Source organism: Linderina pennispora, assembly GCF_002104995.1.
Source record: "Linderina pennispora strain ATCC 12442 chromosome Unknown DL89scaffold_6, whole genome shotgun sequence".
NCBI classification, from domain to species: Eukaryota; Fungi; Kickxellomycota; class Kickxellomycetes; order Kickxellales; family Kickxellaceae; genus Linderina; species Linderina pennispora.
Genome location: NW_024468254.1, coordinates 994,488 through 1,012,004, shown reverse-complemented (window position 1 = coordinate 1,012,004; position 17,517 = coordinate 994,488). Strand labels below are relative to the sequence as shown.

Here is a 17,517-nt window from a genome sequence, read left to right as displayed (position 1 = left end):
TCTAGACTGCATGGCGTTACAAACATAACCAGTGCGCTTTAGCAGTACAGTATCCAGCATGCCGGCCAGGGATGTGCTCAGAATATAATATCTATTCACGCGAATGCGAGATTGGTTACAAAATGTAACAAGCAAAGTTTGAGGTCTCAGGAGACTGGGCGCTTTCCACGCAATCTGACATGCGTGGTTTCTGGCTTCTTTCCAAAGATGTCTCTGTATCCAGTGGCGATGGATGAGAACAAGTTGCTTGGTGGCGACTCTCTGTGCTCGTGGCGATGGTGGCGGTGGTTACTGAGGTCAGCGAATGCTTTGCTAATGCGTCTTGTTGGGGAGTTCTGGTGGGAGTTCTGATGAGGGGTTGGGACCTGGAGTTCGGCCTTGGCTTGGTTCAGAGCGGTAGGCATGGGTGGTGAAATAAAGGTATTTGAAAGCTATCTTGGGATGTTGAATGCGGAGATAGTGGTAGTGAGAATGGCATCCAGCACACCAGACAGCAGCGCCTTTATATCAGCCAGGAGGGGGCTAGGAAAAATCTATAGGAATCGCTCGTGTTCTCCAGCTTCGTTCGGAACAGCCAGCTGCGAGTCCCACTTCAATTCCGCGGTATGGCTGCGGCGCCAGGAGCCGCTATTCATATGGACAAGTGTGCAAACACTAGGACACGAGACTATCTGTAGCTGTGCTGGAGCTAGCACATTACTAATATTGCCTGGTCAAGCAGTCAGAATGTCTCTGCATACAGACGGTTGAAACTTGGCAAAACGATGGGAACCGCAGCAGCTTTGTTTGTCAGTTGTTTACAAGGCGTGGAAAACGGAGAGATTTATTCACATGTCTGTGGACACAAAGTCAGGGGCATCGCTCCAGATCCGCTTTACCCATAGGGTCTCAGCCAGATGCAGCTATTTCTGTTTTGCCACCGGACATTTAGTTTCATTGCGTGGTTTAAGCGTGCCTAGCATACAAATGGACTTTACTGGCCAGTAAGAGTTAATACAAGGGAAAGGTATTTTTGCATAGTGCAGGGGGTGTCAGCGGGCAGTGTCAAGAAAACAGCCAGATATGATGAACACGAGTTTGTTGCCAAGCGGAGCAGACTGTGGGCACTCGACAGGGGTCTACTCCGACCACACTTCATCTGCCTGCATGTGGCAAGGGGGTGAGGTCGGTTGCGCTTATTCAGGCATGACAAATGGTTCACAGATAATAGCCGTTCAGTGCGCGTAGCGGCAGCCCATCCTCGGGCATATTTGTAATGTGTAGCCGACCAGCAGCACGCAGAAAGTGCCGAAAACACAGTCATAGCTGTCGACGTTCTATATTTGGTAAAAAGCGGAATAATTGCAGAACAAAGCTATTGCTGGTGGTGGTGGTGGTGGGGGTGAGGGTGGAGGGGGTGCTTGGGCTTTTCGCCAAAGAGATCGTGGTACCCGTGGACGATGGGGTCAGTCACAGCCTCCACACCTTGCTCGATATCTTGTGTCGCTCGGCGGATCATTCCCTCTGGGCTGTCGCCGCTGGACTTGCCAGTGCTGCCAGAGTGATGACTGTGTGCATCCCCATGGATTCGCTGCTTATCTGTTCGGGCAGCGGCCATTTCCTCATTGCCACTGGCCACCATGGCTTCATTGCGGATTATTTTGCCAATAGTGCGCTTGGTTCCGCCAGCAGCAATCTGGGCATCGTCTCTCATGAGCTTGCCGTCGTTAGACATGGTTGAATAAAGGAATATTGAGAAAGACTACTTTGTTAGTAGAGCGGGTGTAGAGAAAATTGACTGCAGGTAGATGAGGAAGCCGCACCCTGGTCGATGGTACTCAGCTGCCTTTATAGCTTTTCCTCCACCCCAGCAGCCGCTGTTTGAAGACAGTCTAGGCCCATACGCATATTGCATACCATATATGCGCGGGCTGCCACGTTACAACGTGCTAGTTGGGGCTGCCATTGGTTAAAGACCGTGTTCGGATTAATTGTGAGATGCTAAACAAAGGACCGATACCCAAGTCAGCCTGGGAGATAATTTATGCAACTACAGGCTTGCCAGTCAGCCTTACACGCTTGACATATGGCTTCTTGCCAAAGATGCTCTCGTATCCAGCAAGCAAGCGGGCAAGCGGGCCCATGGACACCTTTGGCGGGGACTGGCGGTGACGGCTGGCAACGCTGGGAGTTTTGGAAAAGCGCTTCTTCTGCGAGGTCTTGGCGGTCTTCTTGAGCAGAGCTGTAGCCTCTGGCTTGGTCACAGTCAGCGTGGTCGTCATCGTTAATATGGAACTATTGAGTATATTGAGGAATGTGAATGAAGTAATGAAGGAAAGCAAGGGTACAAGTTTTTCTGAATGTCCATGACGGGCGGCCTTTTTATAGTCGTGTGAAGATGTGGTGCTTTCTAATGACGCTATTTTTTTTTTTTGCAAGTTTACCTTCAGTTTGTGTCGGCTAGTGAGATTCTCTCTCTGGATCCGTAATAGTCATTACCAGGCACTGGAATAAGAGGAAAAGTTACTTGATGACAATACTGGGATCGGCCCTTTTTCTGACTATCGGCTGACTAAACAGGACAGCCAAAGCGGTAGTGGTGATGGGCTATTTGTAAGATTGGCACGCAACCATGTAGAGTGCAGGTCCCACCATGGGCTGTGACACTCTGTATCCCGATTGGTGACTTCTAGGAACTAAATAAAGGACCGAAACTGAAGCACCAAGTGTGGCGTCACTTGTGCGGGCGATAGCTATGAACATGCAGCGAGGCATGTTGGAAAGCACACAGACGACACCGGGGTCGACAAATATGTCAGGCTATGTACAAGTGCCAGTAATGGACGAATCATGCTGGCTATGAGGTGGGCTTGCGGAAGCGAGGTGTGGAGAGGGGTCTAGTCGGCGCACATGGGCATACCGAGCCCACCCATGACACCCGCCACTGCAGGCATGCCCGGCAATGAATAGTATGCAATAGTCGCCAGGTGACTTGCACAAGACCCCTGGCCCGAGCAAAAACGGTCCCACCTGTGGTCCAGCTCTGGAAAACGGAAGACATCCGGGCAAACCCTAATTTTCCGGACCCACGTTATGCAGAGTCGTCAAGGCGGAGGCCTCAAGGGCGAGCTGGATGTGCGCTCGGCTCGCTGCCGCCAATCAGCGTCAATGCAGCCATGGTCTTCCTTTTGCCAACCACAGGCCAAGGATACCTGGGGCAGGCTTGTCGGCTGCTGTAGCCTGCTCGTGGGCGTGAATGTGGCATTCTACTGCGACCGCATGCTGCGTCACGCTCCTAATTCTTCAAGAGCAGACATGTTTGTTCGGAGAATTGCTGGTGTTGGGTGGAGGTTGTTCAGTGGAGACAATGTGAACGATCGTCCAGACGCGCCATTCCCAGCCAATGGCGCCAAATGCAACAGCGGGCGGCCTGCCAAGAAAAAACAACAAACCCAAGCCATTATTACTGCTGCTTGGCTTCCAAGGGCCGCATTCTGGCTTCAGTTCCGGTTCCATGACTCGAGGCAGGTGGCAATCCCAGTCCCCTGCTGGGATTCCATAGGCTTCGCTCCCGGCGCGAACTTTTCCCGAGCGGCGGCGCCGGGTTAGGGCAGCGACAGAGTCAGCAAGGGGCGGAGGCACATACTTGCGCGCCCGCTGCCTGGTCAATCATCGGCATGCGTGCTGACGCCCGGCGTGCCTGAGAAAAACATGAATGCGCTCTTGCCTCGCCCATCGGTTTGCCCAAAAAAGACGCAATCACCATCTGCACAGAAATTCGATGCCTCAGCCCACAGAGCGAGTGAATCCCGCACTACCGCCCACGCGCTTTCATTCACAGCCCGAAATGCCGTTGCTGATAAGCGCGCTCTGTTATTTTCTGCACTGGCCGGGTATAAAAGGCCAGACATGCGGTCCAGCCTCCTCTCCGCCTCTCCTTTCCTGATTCCTCCTTCTGCTTTTGCCAATTCTTTCCAAGAATACCTAGCCTTCGCTTCCACTTTACCGCCCAGCACACCCCGGTTTTTAAGGTTTTCCCGACACTCGACCAGTCTCAGGAGAGCCACTCGCTTTAGCGCACTTCAGCAACGTTCGCTAATCTTCTTGCTTCGCTGCACAACCCACACAGAGGAAGGAAGAGGACCCTTCCCAAGCCTAAAACGCATTAATTTTTAGCTCGCTCACCGACTTCTTCACCTTTGTGTGTGGACTGTGACTTCTAACCTACAACCCCCTGCCTACGAAACTACTACCAGAAAATCCAAGAAAAAATGTCTCCTGTTAACAACATCACTGCTTCCAACGGCGCTCCGTCCGCCAACACCGCCACTGCCTCCGGCGCTACTGCATTCCAGGTCGATTCGCCCTATGTCCACTACTCTGAGGGATCCATCGAGTCCGATTACCTGTACGACACCACGATCGTTTCGCGCGATTCCGAGTCGGGCAAGCTCAAGGCCAAGCCGACCAAGGTGCACTACCAGTTCAAGACCCGCACCAAGGTTGGCCGCGTCGGCCTGATGCTTATCGGCTGGGGTGGCAACAACGGCTCGACCATCACCGCCTCGATAATCGCCAACAAGAAGAAGATCTCGTGGGAAACCCGCAAGGGCACCCAGGAGCCCAACTACTTTGGCTCGGTCATGCTTGCCTCGACCACCAAGCTCGGTGTCGACGAGAACCTGCGCGACGTGTATGTCCCCTTCAACGAGATCGTGCCCATGGTGCACCCGAACGACATTGTCATCGGCGGCTGGGACATCAACTCGCTGAGCATTGGCGATGCCATGCGCCGCGCCGAGGTGCTGCCGGTTGACCTGCAGCGCAAGCTGTACGATGAGCTGAACGAGCTCAAGCCGCTGCCCTCGGTCTACTACCCCGATTTCATCGCCGCCAACCAGGAGGAGCGCGCCGACAACACCATCGGCGGCACCAAGCAGGAGCAGCTCGAGCACCTGCGCAGAGACATCCGCGAGTTCAAGCAGGCCAACGAGCTGGACCGCGTTATTGTCATGTGGACTGCCAACACTGAGCGCTACGCCGACATCCTGGCCGGCGTCAACGACACCGCCGACAACCTGCTGCAGGCCATTGCCAATGGCCACGAGGAGGTTTCGCCGTCGACCCTGTTCGCCGTCGCCTCGATCCTCGAGGGTGCGCCCTTCGTCAACGGCTCGCCGCAGAACACCCTGGTGCCTGGTGTCATCGATCTGGCTGAGCGTGAGCGCAGCTTCGTCGGCGGTGACGACTTCAAGTCCGGCCAGACCAAGATCAAGTCTGTGCTGGCCGAGTTCCTGGTCAACGCCGGTATCAAGCCGCTGGCCATCACCTCGTACAACCACCTGGGCAACAACGACGGCCGCAACCTGTCGGCCCCGGCGCAGTTCCGCTCCAAGGAGATCTCCAAGAGCAGCGTCGTCGACGACATGGTCAGCGCCAACAACATCCTGTACAAGAAGGGCGAGCACCCCGACCACACCATCGTGATCAAGTACGTGCCGTCGGTCGGTGACTCGAAGCGCGCGCTCGACGAGTACGTCAGCGAGATCTTCATGGGTGGTCTCAACACCATCTCGCTGTACAACACGTGCGAGGACTCGCTGCTGGCGTCGCCGCTCATCATCGACCTTTTCATGATGACCGAGCTGATGACCCGCGTCACCTACCGCGTCAAGTCCGATGCCGACGCCCAGGAGCCTGAGTGGCAGCCGTTCCACTCGGTGCTGTCCATCCTGTCGTACATGCTCAAGGCTCCGGTCGTCCCGCCCGGCACCCCGGTCGTCAACGCCCTTGCCAAGCAGCGCATGGCCATGGAGAACATCATGCGTGCGTTTGTCGGTCTGCCGCCCAACAACGAGATGCTGCTCGAGCACCGTGCCTTCCACTAACTCTCTTTCTTTCTTCTCCGGCTGAGCTTTGGGAAGAGCTGCTGCGAAGAAGGCAAAAAGGTTTTGGTGTGGGTAACTCGGCGGTTTTATTTTGCCCTCTTCAGCGCTTCTCTTGCAGTGCTTGTCAAATATATTTCAATTTCTGTTGACATTGGGGTCGAACCGCCGGACCGTGGTCTCTTGGACCTGGAACTGCCGCAGATCCGGCGGGTACTCGATGTGATCTGGACACTTGACAAAGCAAACCACCAGCGTCTTTCTGACCTGACTCGCCACCCGGGAAACTGCAAACATGTACTGCCATGAATCCGCCAGCCGGTGCTGCTGCTCCTCCTCCTCTGGGGTCTGTTCAGACAGCGGCCGCACGACCACCGCGTACTCGGAATGCGACCACGCCGGGCCCTTTCTGTAGAGCAAAAAGTCCGTCGCAAACTTGAGCCCACTGCGCACGATCCATCCCTTCGACCGGTAGTAGTGGTACGCAGCATACAGCATCGGCAAGTCGCCATCAACCAAACTGAACATCTCCCAGAGGTCCCCAAGCCCATACATCTGTCCACCCGCATCACTAACAACCAGATATCTGTTTTCTACCAGAAACAGAGTCTCGTACGGGCTAAGCTGTACGGGCTCCATTGCCTCCACATCCTCCTCAGCGACATCAAGATCCTTCATTTCCACACACGTCAGCTCTGATGTAGGATTGCGCTCTTCCCGACGTCTGCGCGTAATGTCCTCCAGGTATTCTCTTCTGTCCTCACCAGGTCTTAGTTGCTGCAAGTACCGCCTTGCCCACGTGGCTTCAGACCGCGACAAAATGCCCTTGCCAAAGCTACCATGCGTCCACAGCACCGGCTGGTTATTTGCCCATACCCAGAGATCGGTAACTATGTCGCCGTCACGGACTATGTGGATGGTTGCGTTTAGTCGGTACGGCATCTGGCATGGCCAAAGGAGATTGGGTGGCAGTGAGTTGTGTATGCGGTTGGCGAGATGCGACAGGAGAGGCAGCCGCGCAAGCAGCCGCCGGATGAATTGGAATATGCTGCTGGCTCGTGTACCAGCAAAGGCCATCGATAGCTTGCTAATCATGGTGCCAACCCGTGGCAGAATTGCCGGCGCCCTGTGTTCTGGCAGCAGCACAGCCTTGCGTTTCTTCGCCTTCTTCAGTTCAGCCATTGTATATAAGTTATACTAGTAAATTAAAAGGAGAAAGATACCGAGATGCGCACTACCTGCCACCCGCCTTTAAAATTACATGTCTAGCCACATGCCCTATACTATATGGGAAGGTTAGTGGAACGGCGCGCTCAGCTTCTGCATCAGGTCCTCCAGCAGCTGGTTCCCGCCGTGGGCCTTGATCTCCTCTTCGATCTTGTGCTCCAGCTCTATCAAATATTGCTTCGTGTACTCGAACGACCCTGCCTTGTCCATCAGCGACACGGCGTATTTCTTGACATTGTCGTCGTTTGTTTTCTGCCGCAGGATGCTCATCATGATCTCTCCGTCCTCGCCGTGTGTAATGGCATGGACGATGACAAACGAAAACTTGCCCTCGGTCAGGTCCTCGCAGTACCCCTTGTTGTTTGAGTAGTCGGAAGACTGCAGGTTCATGTAGTCATCACGGATCTGGAAATACGCGCCAATGAGGTTCACCAAATCCGTGAAGTCCTTTGGCATGTCGCTGCTCTCTTGCATCAGCTTGACTGCGAGACGGAACAGGCCGCCGGTCTTGTGCGACACCATCTCGAGGTAGTCCGACTCGCTCGGGCACGTCAGTGTGTCGCGCCAGTACAGGTCCATGCCCTGGCCGCGGTGCAGGTTCAAGAGCTCGTCGGTGAATATCTCGACCGCCTTGGGATTCTGCAGCTTCAAAACCTCGGACAGAGCAATAAAGTACACGTAATTGGCCGTATTGATCGCCATTGGCACGCCGTATATCTTGTGTGTCACCGGGACGCCTCGCCGCAGGTCAGAGTTGTCCTCGACGTCATCAATCCTATATAGTGCGGCAGTATTTGTGGTAATGGTGGTAATGGTGGTGGTGATGTGTGGCTGGTTATTAAAAGGCTGTATATCATCTGGCAGTGCGTGGACTGGAATTTCATCTGGTAGTGATACGCACATTAAGCTCGCCGTATGAAGCATTCGCACAATGCTCGAAATCGCCTGCTCCTTGGCTGTGTCCAGATGCAGCCAGCTATTGAACGCCTTGATCATTACCGAGCGAATCTCCTTTCCGGGAACCTGGCTCAGGTATTCGTACGGTGCCAGTAGCGTCTAAAACAAAGCAGTTAGTGCACAGGGTCGTGGAGCTGTGGGGTAGCGGGTGTGGGCTATTTTCGGTACTCTGGGCGCCGTACCTTTTCCATGCTGGAGACCTTTCCGGGTGTGGAGTCCATGAATTGTTGTGGTGAGTGAAATTGTGTGGAATTAGTATAAAATGGAGATGAGCGAAAAAGAAAGACAAGTGACAGAGCACACCCTGCCAAGTCTGTTCGCTAATGGGCGATGCCACGACACACCCTCGCTGCCAGGCGATCACACCTAGCCGATTACTGCATTAATTTCCGTTCGGTATATCACGCGGGCATTTGTGAAATGGATGGCTTGTGCATGCAAATTTATTGCGGGACACTCAAATATTTAACCGTCGTTGGCATCGCCCTCCTCGTCAGACGATTCGCCGCCGTTGCGCGCTCCGGCTCTGTCGCCCTTCCATTTTGTTGCCATGCCCATGTTGTCCGCACCTGGCACAATAACAGCCGACTCGGGAATCGTGCCCTCCTCATTAATGTACGTGAACTGCTCTGGCGACAGCTCAACGTTCTGCACCCAGTTGTCGAACACCATCTCGTCCCGCTCGGTGCGTGTGATGTTGTCGTAGATGAACTTTTGCTTGAATGCGTCAATCTCCTCCTGGTACGGCTCAAACACGATTGGGTCCTTGTACTCCTGCTTCTGCTTGGCCACACGCTGGCTGAACGCATCAAACACTGGCCGCTCCAGCAGCAGGCCGAGTCCTGGCGCCTTCGGCACATTCACGCGTGGTCCGTCAAACAAAGCATCAATAAGCGTCAGCGGCGTGCTGGTCCGGACCATCATGATCACTAGGCCCACCATCTTGCGGATCTGGTGCAGCATGAATGACTGGCCCTGCACCTTCAGGCTGAGCCACTCGCCGCCATCGATGACCATCGGATCCGAGACCGTGAACGACATAATGAAGCGCTTCGAGTTCGACGCCGTGCACCCGCGCGTCACCGTGAAATTGCGGAAGTCGTGTGTGCCCTTGTACTTGGCGAACGCCTGGCGCGTCATCTCCAGCTGCTCGGGCGTGATCCGGTACGCGCGCTTCTCCTCCATCTCCTCCTTGGTCGACTCTATCACCTCGCGCTCACCGTATGCCACAGTCTTTGCAATCTCAGCGTTGCGCGCCGACGGCGGCATAAACACATATGTCGGCAGCAGGTACTCGTAGACGCGCGAGTCGCACATGGTCTTTGCGTTGAACGACCGGATCACCCGCACATACCCCCACACGCGGATCTGCTCCGGCAGCTTCTCATTGACCTTGCTCACGATTTTGGGATCCTCAATAATCATCTTTAGCGATACCACCTGGCCCGCAGCATGCACGCCCTTGTCAGTGCGTGCTGCGCGCTGGAACTGCACCTTCTTCTGGTCGCCAGCGTTATCCGGTGATACAGCGCCGGCATCCACCAGGGCGCGGAACAGGTCACCTTCGATCGTCTTTGCGTTGTGGTTCACCTGCATGCCCTGGTATCCGGTTCCGCAGAAGCCCATCAGCAAAGCGACTTTGCGCTTCGGCTGCCGCGGCTCGCTGCTGGTAGACTGCCGAGGTGCTCCGCTGGCCTCGTACTCGGCGGCGCGGTCGACGCGCACCTTCTTGGCGTACTCGCGCCGGTCTTTGCATGTCTGGGCGCGGTTGTTCTTGCGCTTTGGCGGCTCAGGAGCGTCGACCGAAGGCTGTGCCTCGGGCTGCTCTGCTTCCGTGGGCTGGGCAACGGGATCGGCGGCTGTGGGCGTCTCAGGCATACTGAACAGTGAAGAGTATCTGGCGTGGAATAGTGGTGCGGATCGAGCTGCTGCGAGACGGGGTGTCAGGAGTCCGAGAGAAAACATACAGCCAAATTAGAGAGGGGCTGGGAGAAGAAAAGAAACGGCGCAATGGGCAGTGAAATTCAAACCTCCAAAAAAAACACGGAAAAACCCGTGGCGCTTGATTGGTGGCCTAATCGGAGATTAGCGTGGATCCACATGCAACCGCCGCACCTCAACAGACGACGGATGATGGTCAAGATGCATGTTCAAAACTCCCCACACTCCCCTAGAGGCACCGGGTAGAGCCTAGCCGAACGGCAATCCTGTCTGTAGTCTTGGAGTAGGGGCTGATAGGCATGCTACACAAAAAGAGAAGCTGGCCACGCTCAGACAGCTATAAAAAGGGCCACCCTTCCCGGCCCCCAGGCTGTTGCCCGATGTAACCTTTTTTTCTTTTCTACACCAAGGCTTTTCAACAATGTCGCTGCCCGCCAACCCCACTTTCGACAACCTGACGCCCGAGATGGTGGCCAAGACCATCGACCACGCGCTGCTCAAGCCCGAGATGACTGTCGACGAGGTGCTCGCCGGCTGCCAGCTCTGCGCCAAATACAACACTGCCAGCGTCTGCGTCAAGCCCTGCGACGTCAAGCTGGCCGCCGATGCCCTGCGCGGCACCACCGTGGACGTGGGCACGGTGATCGGCTTCCCGCACGGCAACACGCCCTCCTCTGTGAAGACTTTCGAGGCCCTGCAGGCGATCGAGGACGGCGCTGTCGAGCTCGACATGGTGCTCAACATTGGCCATCTCAAGTCCGGCCGCCACGACGAGATCCGTGACGAGATCCGCAGCCTGACCAGCGCGGCCAAGGCCAAGATGCCCGAGGTTGTGATCAAGGTCATCTTCGAGTGCTCGCTGCTCACCGATGAGGAGAAGGTTGTTGCATGCAAGCTGACGGAGGAGGCTGGTGCCGATTACGTCAAGACGTCCACGGGATTCAGCACTGGCGGTGCGACCATCCCGGATCTGAAGCTGATGCGGGCGAACACGACCAAGGGCAAGACGTTCGTCAAGGCGTCGGGTGGCGTGCGCACGCTGGATTACCTGATCGAGTGCTTGCAGGCTGGTGCTGACCGGATTGGTGCCTCGGCTACTGACCAGATCATCGACGATATGCGGGCACGCAAGGCTGCCGCGCAGCAGTAGCCACGCTTCTAATGTTTGCCATCTAATAAGACCACTCTCTCTTGCACAGGATGCTAGACGCCCCCCTGCAGACGGCGTGAACCCCCTGCAGACGGCGTGGACCCCCTACACAGTTCACTGAGTCAGGTTTTTGAAGAGAACCCCCCCCCGACCAAGCAGAGAATATCGTCCAGAAACCGGATCTCGCTGGTGGGGGTTGAGCTCAGATCGACAGAATAGCTGGGTACGCAATGACCACTTTCCGGGCCATCATTAACGCCAAAACGTGGTCAGCGCAGGGCGAAAAGGTCTCCTCTCCCTGCACTTTCGTGTTTTGTTTTTCTAAAGTCTCTCTCCATCACAATCACACTCATTTTTCACATTTACAGCCCCAAATGTCGACTGCCGCTACCAGCAATTCGCGCATCGATCGCTTCATGAAGAATGTGCGTCAGAGCCTAAAGGAAGCCAACTACTACGAGGGCCACCAGGAGCTGCGTGCTATTGCCAGCCGCCTGGTCAAGCAGAAGAAGCATGAGCGCGCCATACAGCTCCTGTACCTGGGCGCGCTGGAGCTCTGCCAGTACCACCAGTGGGGCAGTGTCGCTGACTTGACCACGTACATGATCAACATCTACATTGACGAGAAGATGCCAGTGACGGTGGAGAGCAAGGAGCGCGTGTACGACATCTTCGAGAAGCTCGCGACAGCAACGGAGTACTACCCGCGCGTGTACGAGACAGCCATCCAGTGGTCGATTGCGGCTGACCGGCAGGCGGGTGTGGCAGAGAGCGTAGGCGACACGCAGATGCACCATTTCCTGGGGTGCATTCTGCGCGGCAATGCGCGGTACACGGACGCCGAGCAACACCTGCTTGTGGGCACACCGGAGAGCCCCGCAGTGCTCGGCAACATGCTGTTTGAGTGGGCGTCGCGCACGTCCTGCGCTGACTATGGGCTGTTTGCTGCCCGCGGAGTGCTGCGCTACTTGGCCATCGGGTGGTATGAGGCCGCGGTGTCGTGCTGGAAGGCATTTGCTGGAAGGCTGGCACAGGCCCTGCCGGATCGCGTCCAGGAGCGCTCGGAGGCGGTGACCAAGATCGGCCCAGTGTACCACGTGCAGGGCCATGAGCTGGCCAACTTTGTGCAGCTCTTGCTGCTGGCAGTCGAGCGGTCGGATGGCAAGCCGTCGTCGCAGGCTGCGCGTGTTCTGGCGGAGCTGCGCCAACAGTACGTGCCGCTATTTGGCGAGAATGCCCAGACTGCCAGCGAGCTGATCGATGCGGTTGCTGCCAAGTTCTTTGGTGTGGTTGTCCAGAAGCAGCAGTCGCTGTTTGACATCGTCAATTCGCTGTTTGCTCCCCCTGCCCCGACGAACCGCGCGGTGACTGGCCCCGAGTCCATGGATCTCGAGTAGACAGGTAGTTAGAAGCCACCCTTGAAGTAACCAACCCTACCCAAAGAATAAATAAACGCCGGCTCTGCAATGCCATAAACCGGTACATTGATGGTGCCAGCAGATGTTGATATTGGGCGCAGCTGCAAAAAAATGTAAGCGCAGCATTTGTATTTTTCTGTCTTCCATGTCCCAAGTCGAGTTTATCTACAGCAAGCACCGGCTGCGCGAGTTCTGCCTAATCGAAACACAGGGCTCTCTTGAAACAGATGCCCCTGCTGGCCTGCGCGCCCAACAGCGGTTTGGCGAAATCCAGCGCAATGCGGACGGCTCTGTGAAGATGGTTATCGGTATCCACCATGCAAACGGCTCGGTCGTCAAGCTAAAGAACCCGTTGGCAGTTGTGCGCAAGAGACCAGCGGAAGAAAATGATGGCTCGGCTGATATCCAGTACGATATTGTGGCAGTGCTCAAGGAGAAGTTTTTGTTCAAGTCGCGGCCCGATGTGGTCTTGCAAAGAGAGATCCTGAACTTGCCGACTGTATGAGGTTTTTGCTGGGTGTCGATATTGCAAAATAAAATATATCACATGTATGCTGCTGCATATACTGGCCATTGTCGTTAGAATATAGCTCATGTGCGCGAATGGGTAACAAGGTATAGCCGGTGGCAACTGTGTGATTTAAAGGGCAATGAAGCAAGTATGTGGAGGAAGCGCTTGTGCTGGGCCATGCCAAGTTCAAATGTCGCCCCTTGAATCGACTGAGGGCGTCTCCCTCACACCTTCAATCTTCAATGGCTGTGAACTCTTTGCATCAGCTGTCATTTTACTTGGCACCAATGCAGAACTCGGGATCCTGAAACCTATCTGTTAATTCGCTCGGCCAATTCTGTAAAGAGCTTTAGAAATCTTCAATAATATCTGAAATGTACTACCCAACACGGGCTGGAGATACTGAAAGAATCTGTATGATGCCGTTTTGTTTTTTCAACCTCGGCATGTGCTTTTTGTTACCACGCAACCATGCCTCTTATACTCATAGCTTGACCGCCTAATCTTCCTGGGCAACAGGTTGATATCAGAGTGTATTTAAGGTTTGATACCATCATCAGCCTGCATGCTTTGCAAAAACTAAGCAACTAGGTATAGTGGGGTTATCCTTTTCCATTCCCTAGCTTTCTTTTTGATTTTGGATATTTCTATATTAGTTGCCCCTTTTAAAAAAAAGCAGATACATCCAAACTTCATTGCTGCACATCGTAAAGCCCTACAGAAAACACCTGTCGACTCGACGTAGCCGAACTGTCAGGCTTGACTTTCACTACAGCAAATGTGCTGCTGTAGTCAATGTCCCACTGAAGTTCAATGCTGTCGAAGGAGCGGTTGTCGCTGACACCCTGTGCGTACAGGCCAATATCAACACGCCGCTGGTCGTCCCTGCCTTGTGGACCAGTGTCAACATTCTTGAAGGGCAAAATGTGACGATAGTCGGCAGACTGCTGCTTTTCGGCCATGCTCTCAGGAACGCACATATAGCTATGGATGTGCTCCACAATGAGCAGGGCCAGCTGCTATATCGGAATGTAGATCCTGGTTACGAGGATCCTACCAGAAGTCAAGTCGCCGATCTAGCCTTTGACACATTTGAATGTATCACTGACCGGGTAACATGCAAATGTTGAAATTATAGGGGCTCTGTTTTGGAATGAGAATAGAGGTTTGACTAAGGATTTCAAATGCAATTAGCACGATAATATATGAAAAAGAGAAGAAAAGCCAGGACTCTTGAGCACTGGCCTCTTGATTCTCTCCAGGTAAAATACTGCAGCATCTGTTTGATAGAAGCGATGTGCTAAAGGGCAGAATGCCACTGTGTGCGTCGGAGATATGAGGTTGTACCCTTATCATCCGCATCTGAGTCACTGCACCTGCTATTATGCACCTGGCTGGGTCCTAGAACATCGGCATGAATCCTTGCACCAATATTCGCTGGCTTGGGCATGCAACACTACATTCATGCTCCTACTTGAGTGCTCTGCTACTGGTATGTGATACCAGATGTTGATATTCAAGCCCAAATCGGTCTCATTCTGACTATATATCTAAACCCCTGTCATTGTTAGCCTTGTAGCTTTCAGAGTGCGCTTGACTGATCACTAGGATTACAGGTTCGAAGTATATCAACATCCGGTCGCTTGACCTTACCCGGTCTCAATGCATAGTACTAATGTAGATTTAGATATCAAAGATAATGTATTAAGTTGAAATTGATTATAGTTTACTCCTTGAACTCTTCCAGGCCTCGGTCATCGTCTTCAACAGTGCTGTGGTGATCTCGCTCTTCTTCTCCAAGCGCTCCTTGAATGGGTTACGCTTTATACCCATTTTTCTATTTATCTGAAGCTCCGAGCCTCTGTAACGACTCCCATCGCACGTGCCATCCTTACGCAGGTTCGCATTTTGGAACAAATCCATATAGAGATCTTCCGCCAGGTTTTGCAGGACATCAATATCCTTGACGAGGTGGAAGTTTTCTGTGATCCTGCCACTGATAGTACTAAGAGTGCGTAAATGGTCCTTTTTGTAATCACCAATATCATCCGCAGATCCAGTACGCCAGCGATTGATTGGTAGTTCCCTCAGTTCCTCAGATGACCGCCTGCTATCTGGAGCAAAGCCTTTTGTAGCGCACCAGCAGATCAGGTATATCAGCGACTCCCAATCGTCCAGAGCAGTTCGCTCCACATCTGATTTGGCAAGGTTGTTGATGCTCATAAATGGGATCGTTCCTCGTGTCTCCAAGTTCGGCCCTTGCGAACCACTCAGATCGAGTGCGCAATCAAAGTCGATGAGCAGTCCGCGCGCCGGTTTGCCCTCCTCACGCACGACAAGAATATTGTTGCTTGAAATGTCCCGGTGGAGGATGTTGCACCGATTCAGCAGCTCCGAGTGGCAGCGCATGGCATCGCCCAGAACAGCAATGAACTCATGTACTGACTCGACCGTGCTGAGCGACTCGCCGATCGGTGACATGGCCAACCGCTTGTGCGCGCGGAACGGAATTGCAGCTCCAGCCGGCATGCGCAATGAAAACAATGGACCCAGTATGCGCTTCATGCTGTCCTCGAAGACCTCGCCATTGGAATCGATATGGACTCTGCCGCCAGCATCAAGCTTGGGATAGACCAAGTCCTCGACATCTGACTGCGCCAGCTCTGTGGTGATCCGGTGCATAATCTGCACCTCGTCTCGCTTGTCATGGACAGGATCCTCCTCTGCCTCCGGCCACGCGTCTTTCAGAACAAACTTGGGTGTGATGCCGCCACCAGTGGGTTTCTCGTCTGTCACCAAATAGCACCTCGTACGCCGTCCAAACATACCATCCGCTGCCAGTAGCACCTTGTCGAAGTAGTACGTTTTTGTTGTTGCAGGGCTCGACGATTTTTCTGCTGCATCAGGACACTCGACGGTCCAGCATTTGTGCTCAGGGTTCCAGAGGATACCTCTGTCATACCCGAGTTGGTCTTTCTCGCACAGTGCAAAGTTAGCCAGCAGCTCGACAAACTGCCGACGACCGGCTGCTGTTGTCATGTCGAGAGCGCTCGATGAAAAAGCCGCGTCGTTGGAAAACAGGCACACTCGCACCTCATTGTCGCACACGGTCAGACCCCAAGCGAAGCGTCTGTTGGGCTGATTCCTGTAGATGCTGCGTGTCCTCTGCATCAGCTGCGCGTAAGCCTTGTCAACTGTGCGCCGGGTCTTGCCGGATCGAGCTTCAATAAGGGCCACCATATTTTTGCTGTGAAAGTCAGTCAGTAGCTCGATACCTGTAAGTGCGTGCTGAAACTTGATGCCTGCCTCAAACTCCGAAGCGTCGGTATTGCCGCTGGACTGGGGTCTAGGACGGGTGCATGGAAGTAGCTGATAGTAACTCTCAAGATATCTGCTGAAAGGGCCCGTATCCAACGCACGAATGAGGGTGTCGATGTGTTGAACGACAAACAGAATGAATGACATGGCTGATTCATGTATCTTCTTCGCCGTGTGTATGTCGTCATCGTCGAGGCTGTCTGTAGATGTAGCCAGTGGTGGGCGAACCCACTCCTCAAACGCTGCAAGAGCGCTGTCTGTTGACCCGCGCTTCTCGTCTTTCGCCTTGTTATATGCTGCAATGTCGAACAGTGTATGTTGCTGCTGCTGCTGGCAGGTGGTGATATCGCAAGCAAGTTCTCTGAGAGTATCCTGGATATCATCGACGCTGCTTGCTGCACTGCCAGTGACTAGGCTGAGCCGGCGCTCCAGCTCCAATGCGACCTGAGTCGACACCAGGTCTGCCAGTTTGCTTGTCATGGTATTCCTCGACTTTACACTGTCAAATACGCCGTTGGCATCACGGATCAGTCGTTCCTTGGCCCAGTGGTCGGCTTCGGTCAACACCTCGTCTTTGTTATTCCACCACTCCATACCTTGGCTCAGCTGGGTGTTCATGTTCGGCGTGTTGCCCCTCATCATGGCCATTATTTTGTCGCTCCAGCTATTTGAGGACTGGTCTAGTGCCCGGACCCAGCGGCCATTAGGGTAAATGGATGCTATACCAGAATCTGCACAGTTAGCAAATGTGCATGTCATAAGCGTACCATAGTAGCAAGGTCCACTATGCGCTTACCTCTTGCGCTCTCACCCTTTTGTGTCTTCTTTGCTGGTGGTTGTGCCGAGTAGTCGTCGTCATCTGATTCAGAGTTCGAGCGCGACCGCTTGGTGCCAATGCAGACTGTGTTGCTAGAGGAGCGTGCCTTCTTTGGTGGCGAGAACTTGCTAACTGGCGATGAAATGGAGCTAGAGAATTTGCGCTTGATACCCGTAGCGGCTGGCTTGCTGGCGGCAGGAGCTGACAGAGTCCAGGAAAGCTCGGCAATATTGTTGCAGGTAGTCATGGTCGACTGATAAATTACAATGCGAATGTGTTCAAATGCAGGAGAATGTGTATGTCTTAATGCAAAG

At 54.0% G+C, this 17,517-nt stretch overlaps 9 protein-coding genes across 9 annotated transcripts; 4 read left to right on the top strand and 5 right to left on the bottom strand.

Annotated features, from left to right (window-relative positions):
• Positions 1-1,309: 1,309 nt before the first annotated feature.
• On the bottom strand, positions 1,310-1,774 carry DL89DRAFT_267520 (uncharacterized protein). The gene has a single exon (XM_040887533.1). The coding sequence runs from the start codon at positions 1,712-1,714 to the stop codon at positions 1,355-1,357; it is 360 nt and encodes a 119-aa protein (XP_040743942.1). The 5' UTR covers positions 1,715-1,774; the 3' UTR covers positions 1,310-1,354.
• A 2,139-nt stretch (positions 1,775-3,913) lies between these two features.
• DL89DRAFT_267517 (myo-inositol-1-phosphate synthase) lies at positions 3,914-6,016 on the top strand. The gene has a single exon (XM_040887532.1). It carries the CDS (start codon positions 4,251-4,253, stop codon positions 5,865-5,867), a length of 1,617 nt encoding a protein of 538 aa, XP_040743941.1. The 5' UTR covers positions 3,914-4,250; the 3' UTR covers positions 5,868-6,016.
• On the bottom strand, positions 5,974-7,073 carry DL89DRAFT_267516 (uncharacterized protein). Its single transcript, XM_040887531.1, has one exon. It carries the CDS (start codon positions 7,044-7,046, stop codon positions 6,003-6,005), a length of 1,044 nt encoding a protein of 347 aa, XP_040743940.1. The 5' UTR covers positions 7,047-7,073; the 3' UTR covers positions 5,974-6,002.
• DL89DRAFT_267514 (geranylgeranyl pyrophosphate synthase) lies at positions 7,041-8,321 on the bottom strand. The gene is made up of 3 exons (XM_040887530.1): positions 8,231-8,321; positions 7,993-8,147; positions 7,041-7,866 (listed from the first exon to the last, which is right to left on the bottom strand). The coding sequence occupies exons 1-3, from the start codon at positions 8,267-8,269 to the stop codon at positions 7,161-7,163; spliced, it is 900 nt and encodes a 299-aa protein (XP_040743939.1). The 5' UTR covers positions 8,270-8,321; the 3' UTR covers positions 7,041-7,160.
• A 152-nt stretch (positions 8,322-8,473) lies between these two features.
• Positions 8,474-10,047, bottom strand: DL89DRAFT_267513 (pseudouridine synthase). The gene has a single exon (XM_040887529.1). It carries the CDS (start codon positions 9,924-9,926, stop codon positions 8,514-8,516), a length of 1,413 nt encoding a protein of 470 aa, XP_040743938.1. The 5' UTR covers positions 9,927-10,047; the 3' UTR covers positions 8,474-8,513.
• Positions 10,048-10,194: 147 nt separating this feature from the next.
• DL89DRAFT_155130 (deoxyribose-phosphate aldolase) lies at positions 10,195-11,254 on the top strand. The gene has a single exon (XM_040883610.1). It carries the CDS (start codon positions 10,411-10,413, stop codon positions 11,137-11,139), a length of 729 nt encoding a protein of 242 aa, XP_040743937.1. The 5' UTR covers positions 10,195-10,410; the 3' UTR covers positions 11,140-11,254.
• A 292-nt stretch (positions 11,255-11,546) lies between these two features.
• Positions 11,547-12,449, top strand: DL89DRAFT_204730 (uncharacterized protein; the record flags this gene model as incomplete). Its single annotated transcript, XM_040884055.1, has 1 exon — positions 11,547-12,449. A coding segment is annotated over one exon (903 nt), but the record flags the coding sequence as incomplete, so codon positions are not given.
• A 236-nt stretch (positions 12,450-12,685) lies between these two features.
• On the top strand, positions 12,686-13,176 carry DL89DRAFT_267511 (uncharacterized protein). The gene has a single exon (XM_040887528.1). It carries the CDS (start codon positions 12,703-12,705, stop codon positions 13,060-13,062), a length of 360 nt encoding a protein of 119 aa, XP_040743935.1. The 5' UTR covers positions 12,686-12,702; the 3' UTR covers positions 13,063-13,176.
• A 1,595-nt stretch (positions 13,177-14,771) lies between these two features.
• DL89DRAFT_267510 (uncharacterized protein) lies at positions 14,772-17,508 on the bottom strand. Its single transcript, XM_040887527.1, has 2 exons — positions 17,183-17,508; positions 14,772-17,105 (listed from the first exon to the last, which is right to left on the bottom strand). The coding sequence occupies exons 1-2, from the start codon at positions 17,448-17,450 to the stop codon at positions 14,788-14,790; spliced, it is 2,586 nt and encodes an 861-aa protein (XP_040743934.1). The 5' UTR covers positions 17,451-17,508; the 3' UTR covers positions 14,772-14,787.
• Between the last annotated feature and the right edge of the window lie 9 nt (positions 17,509-17,517).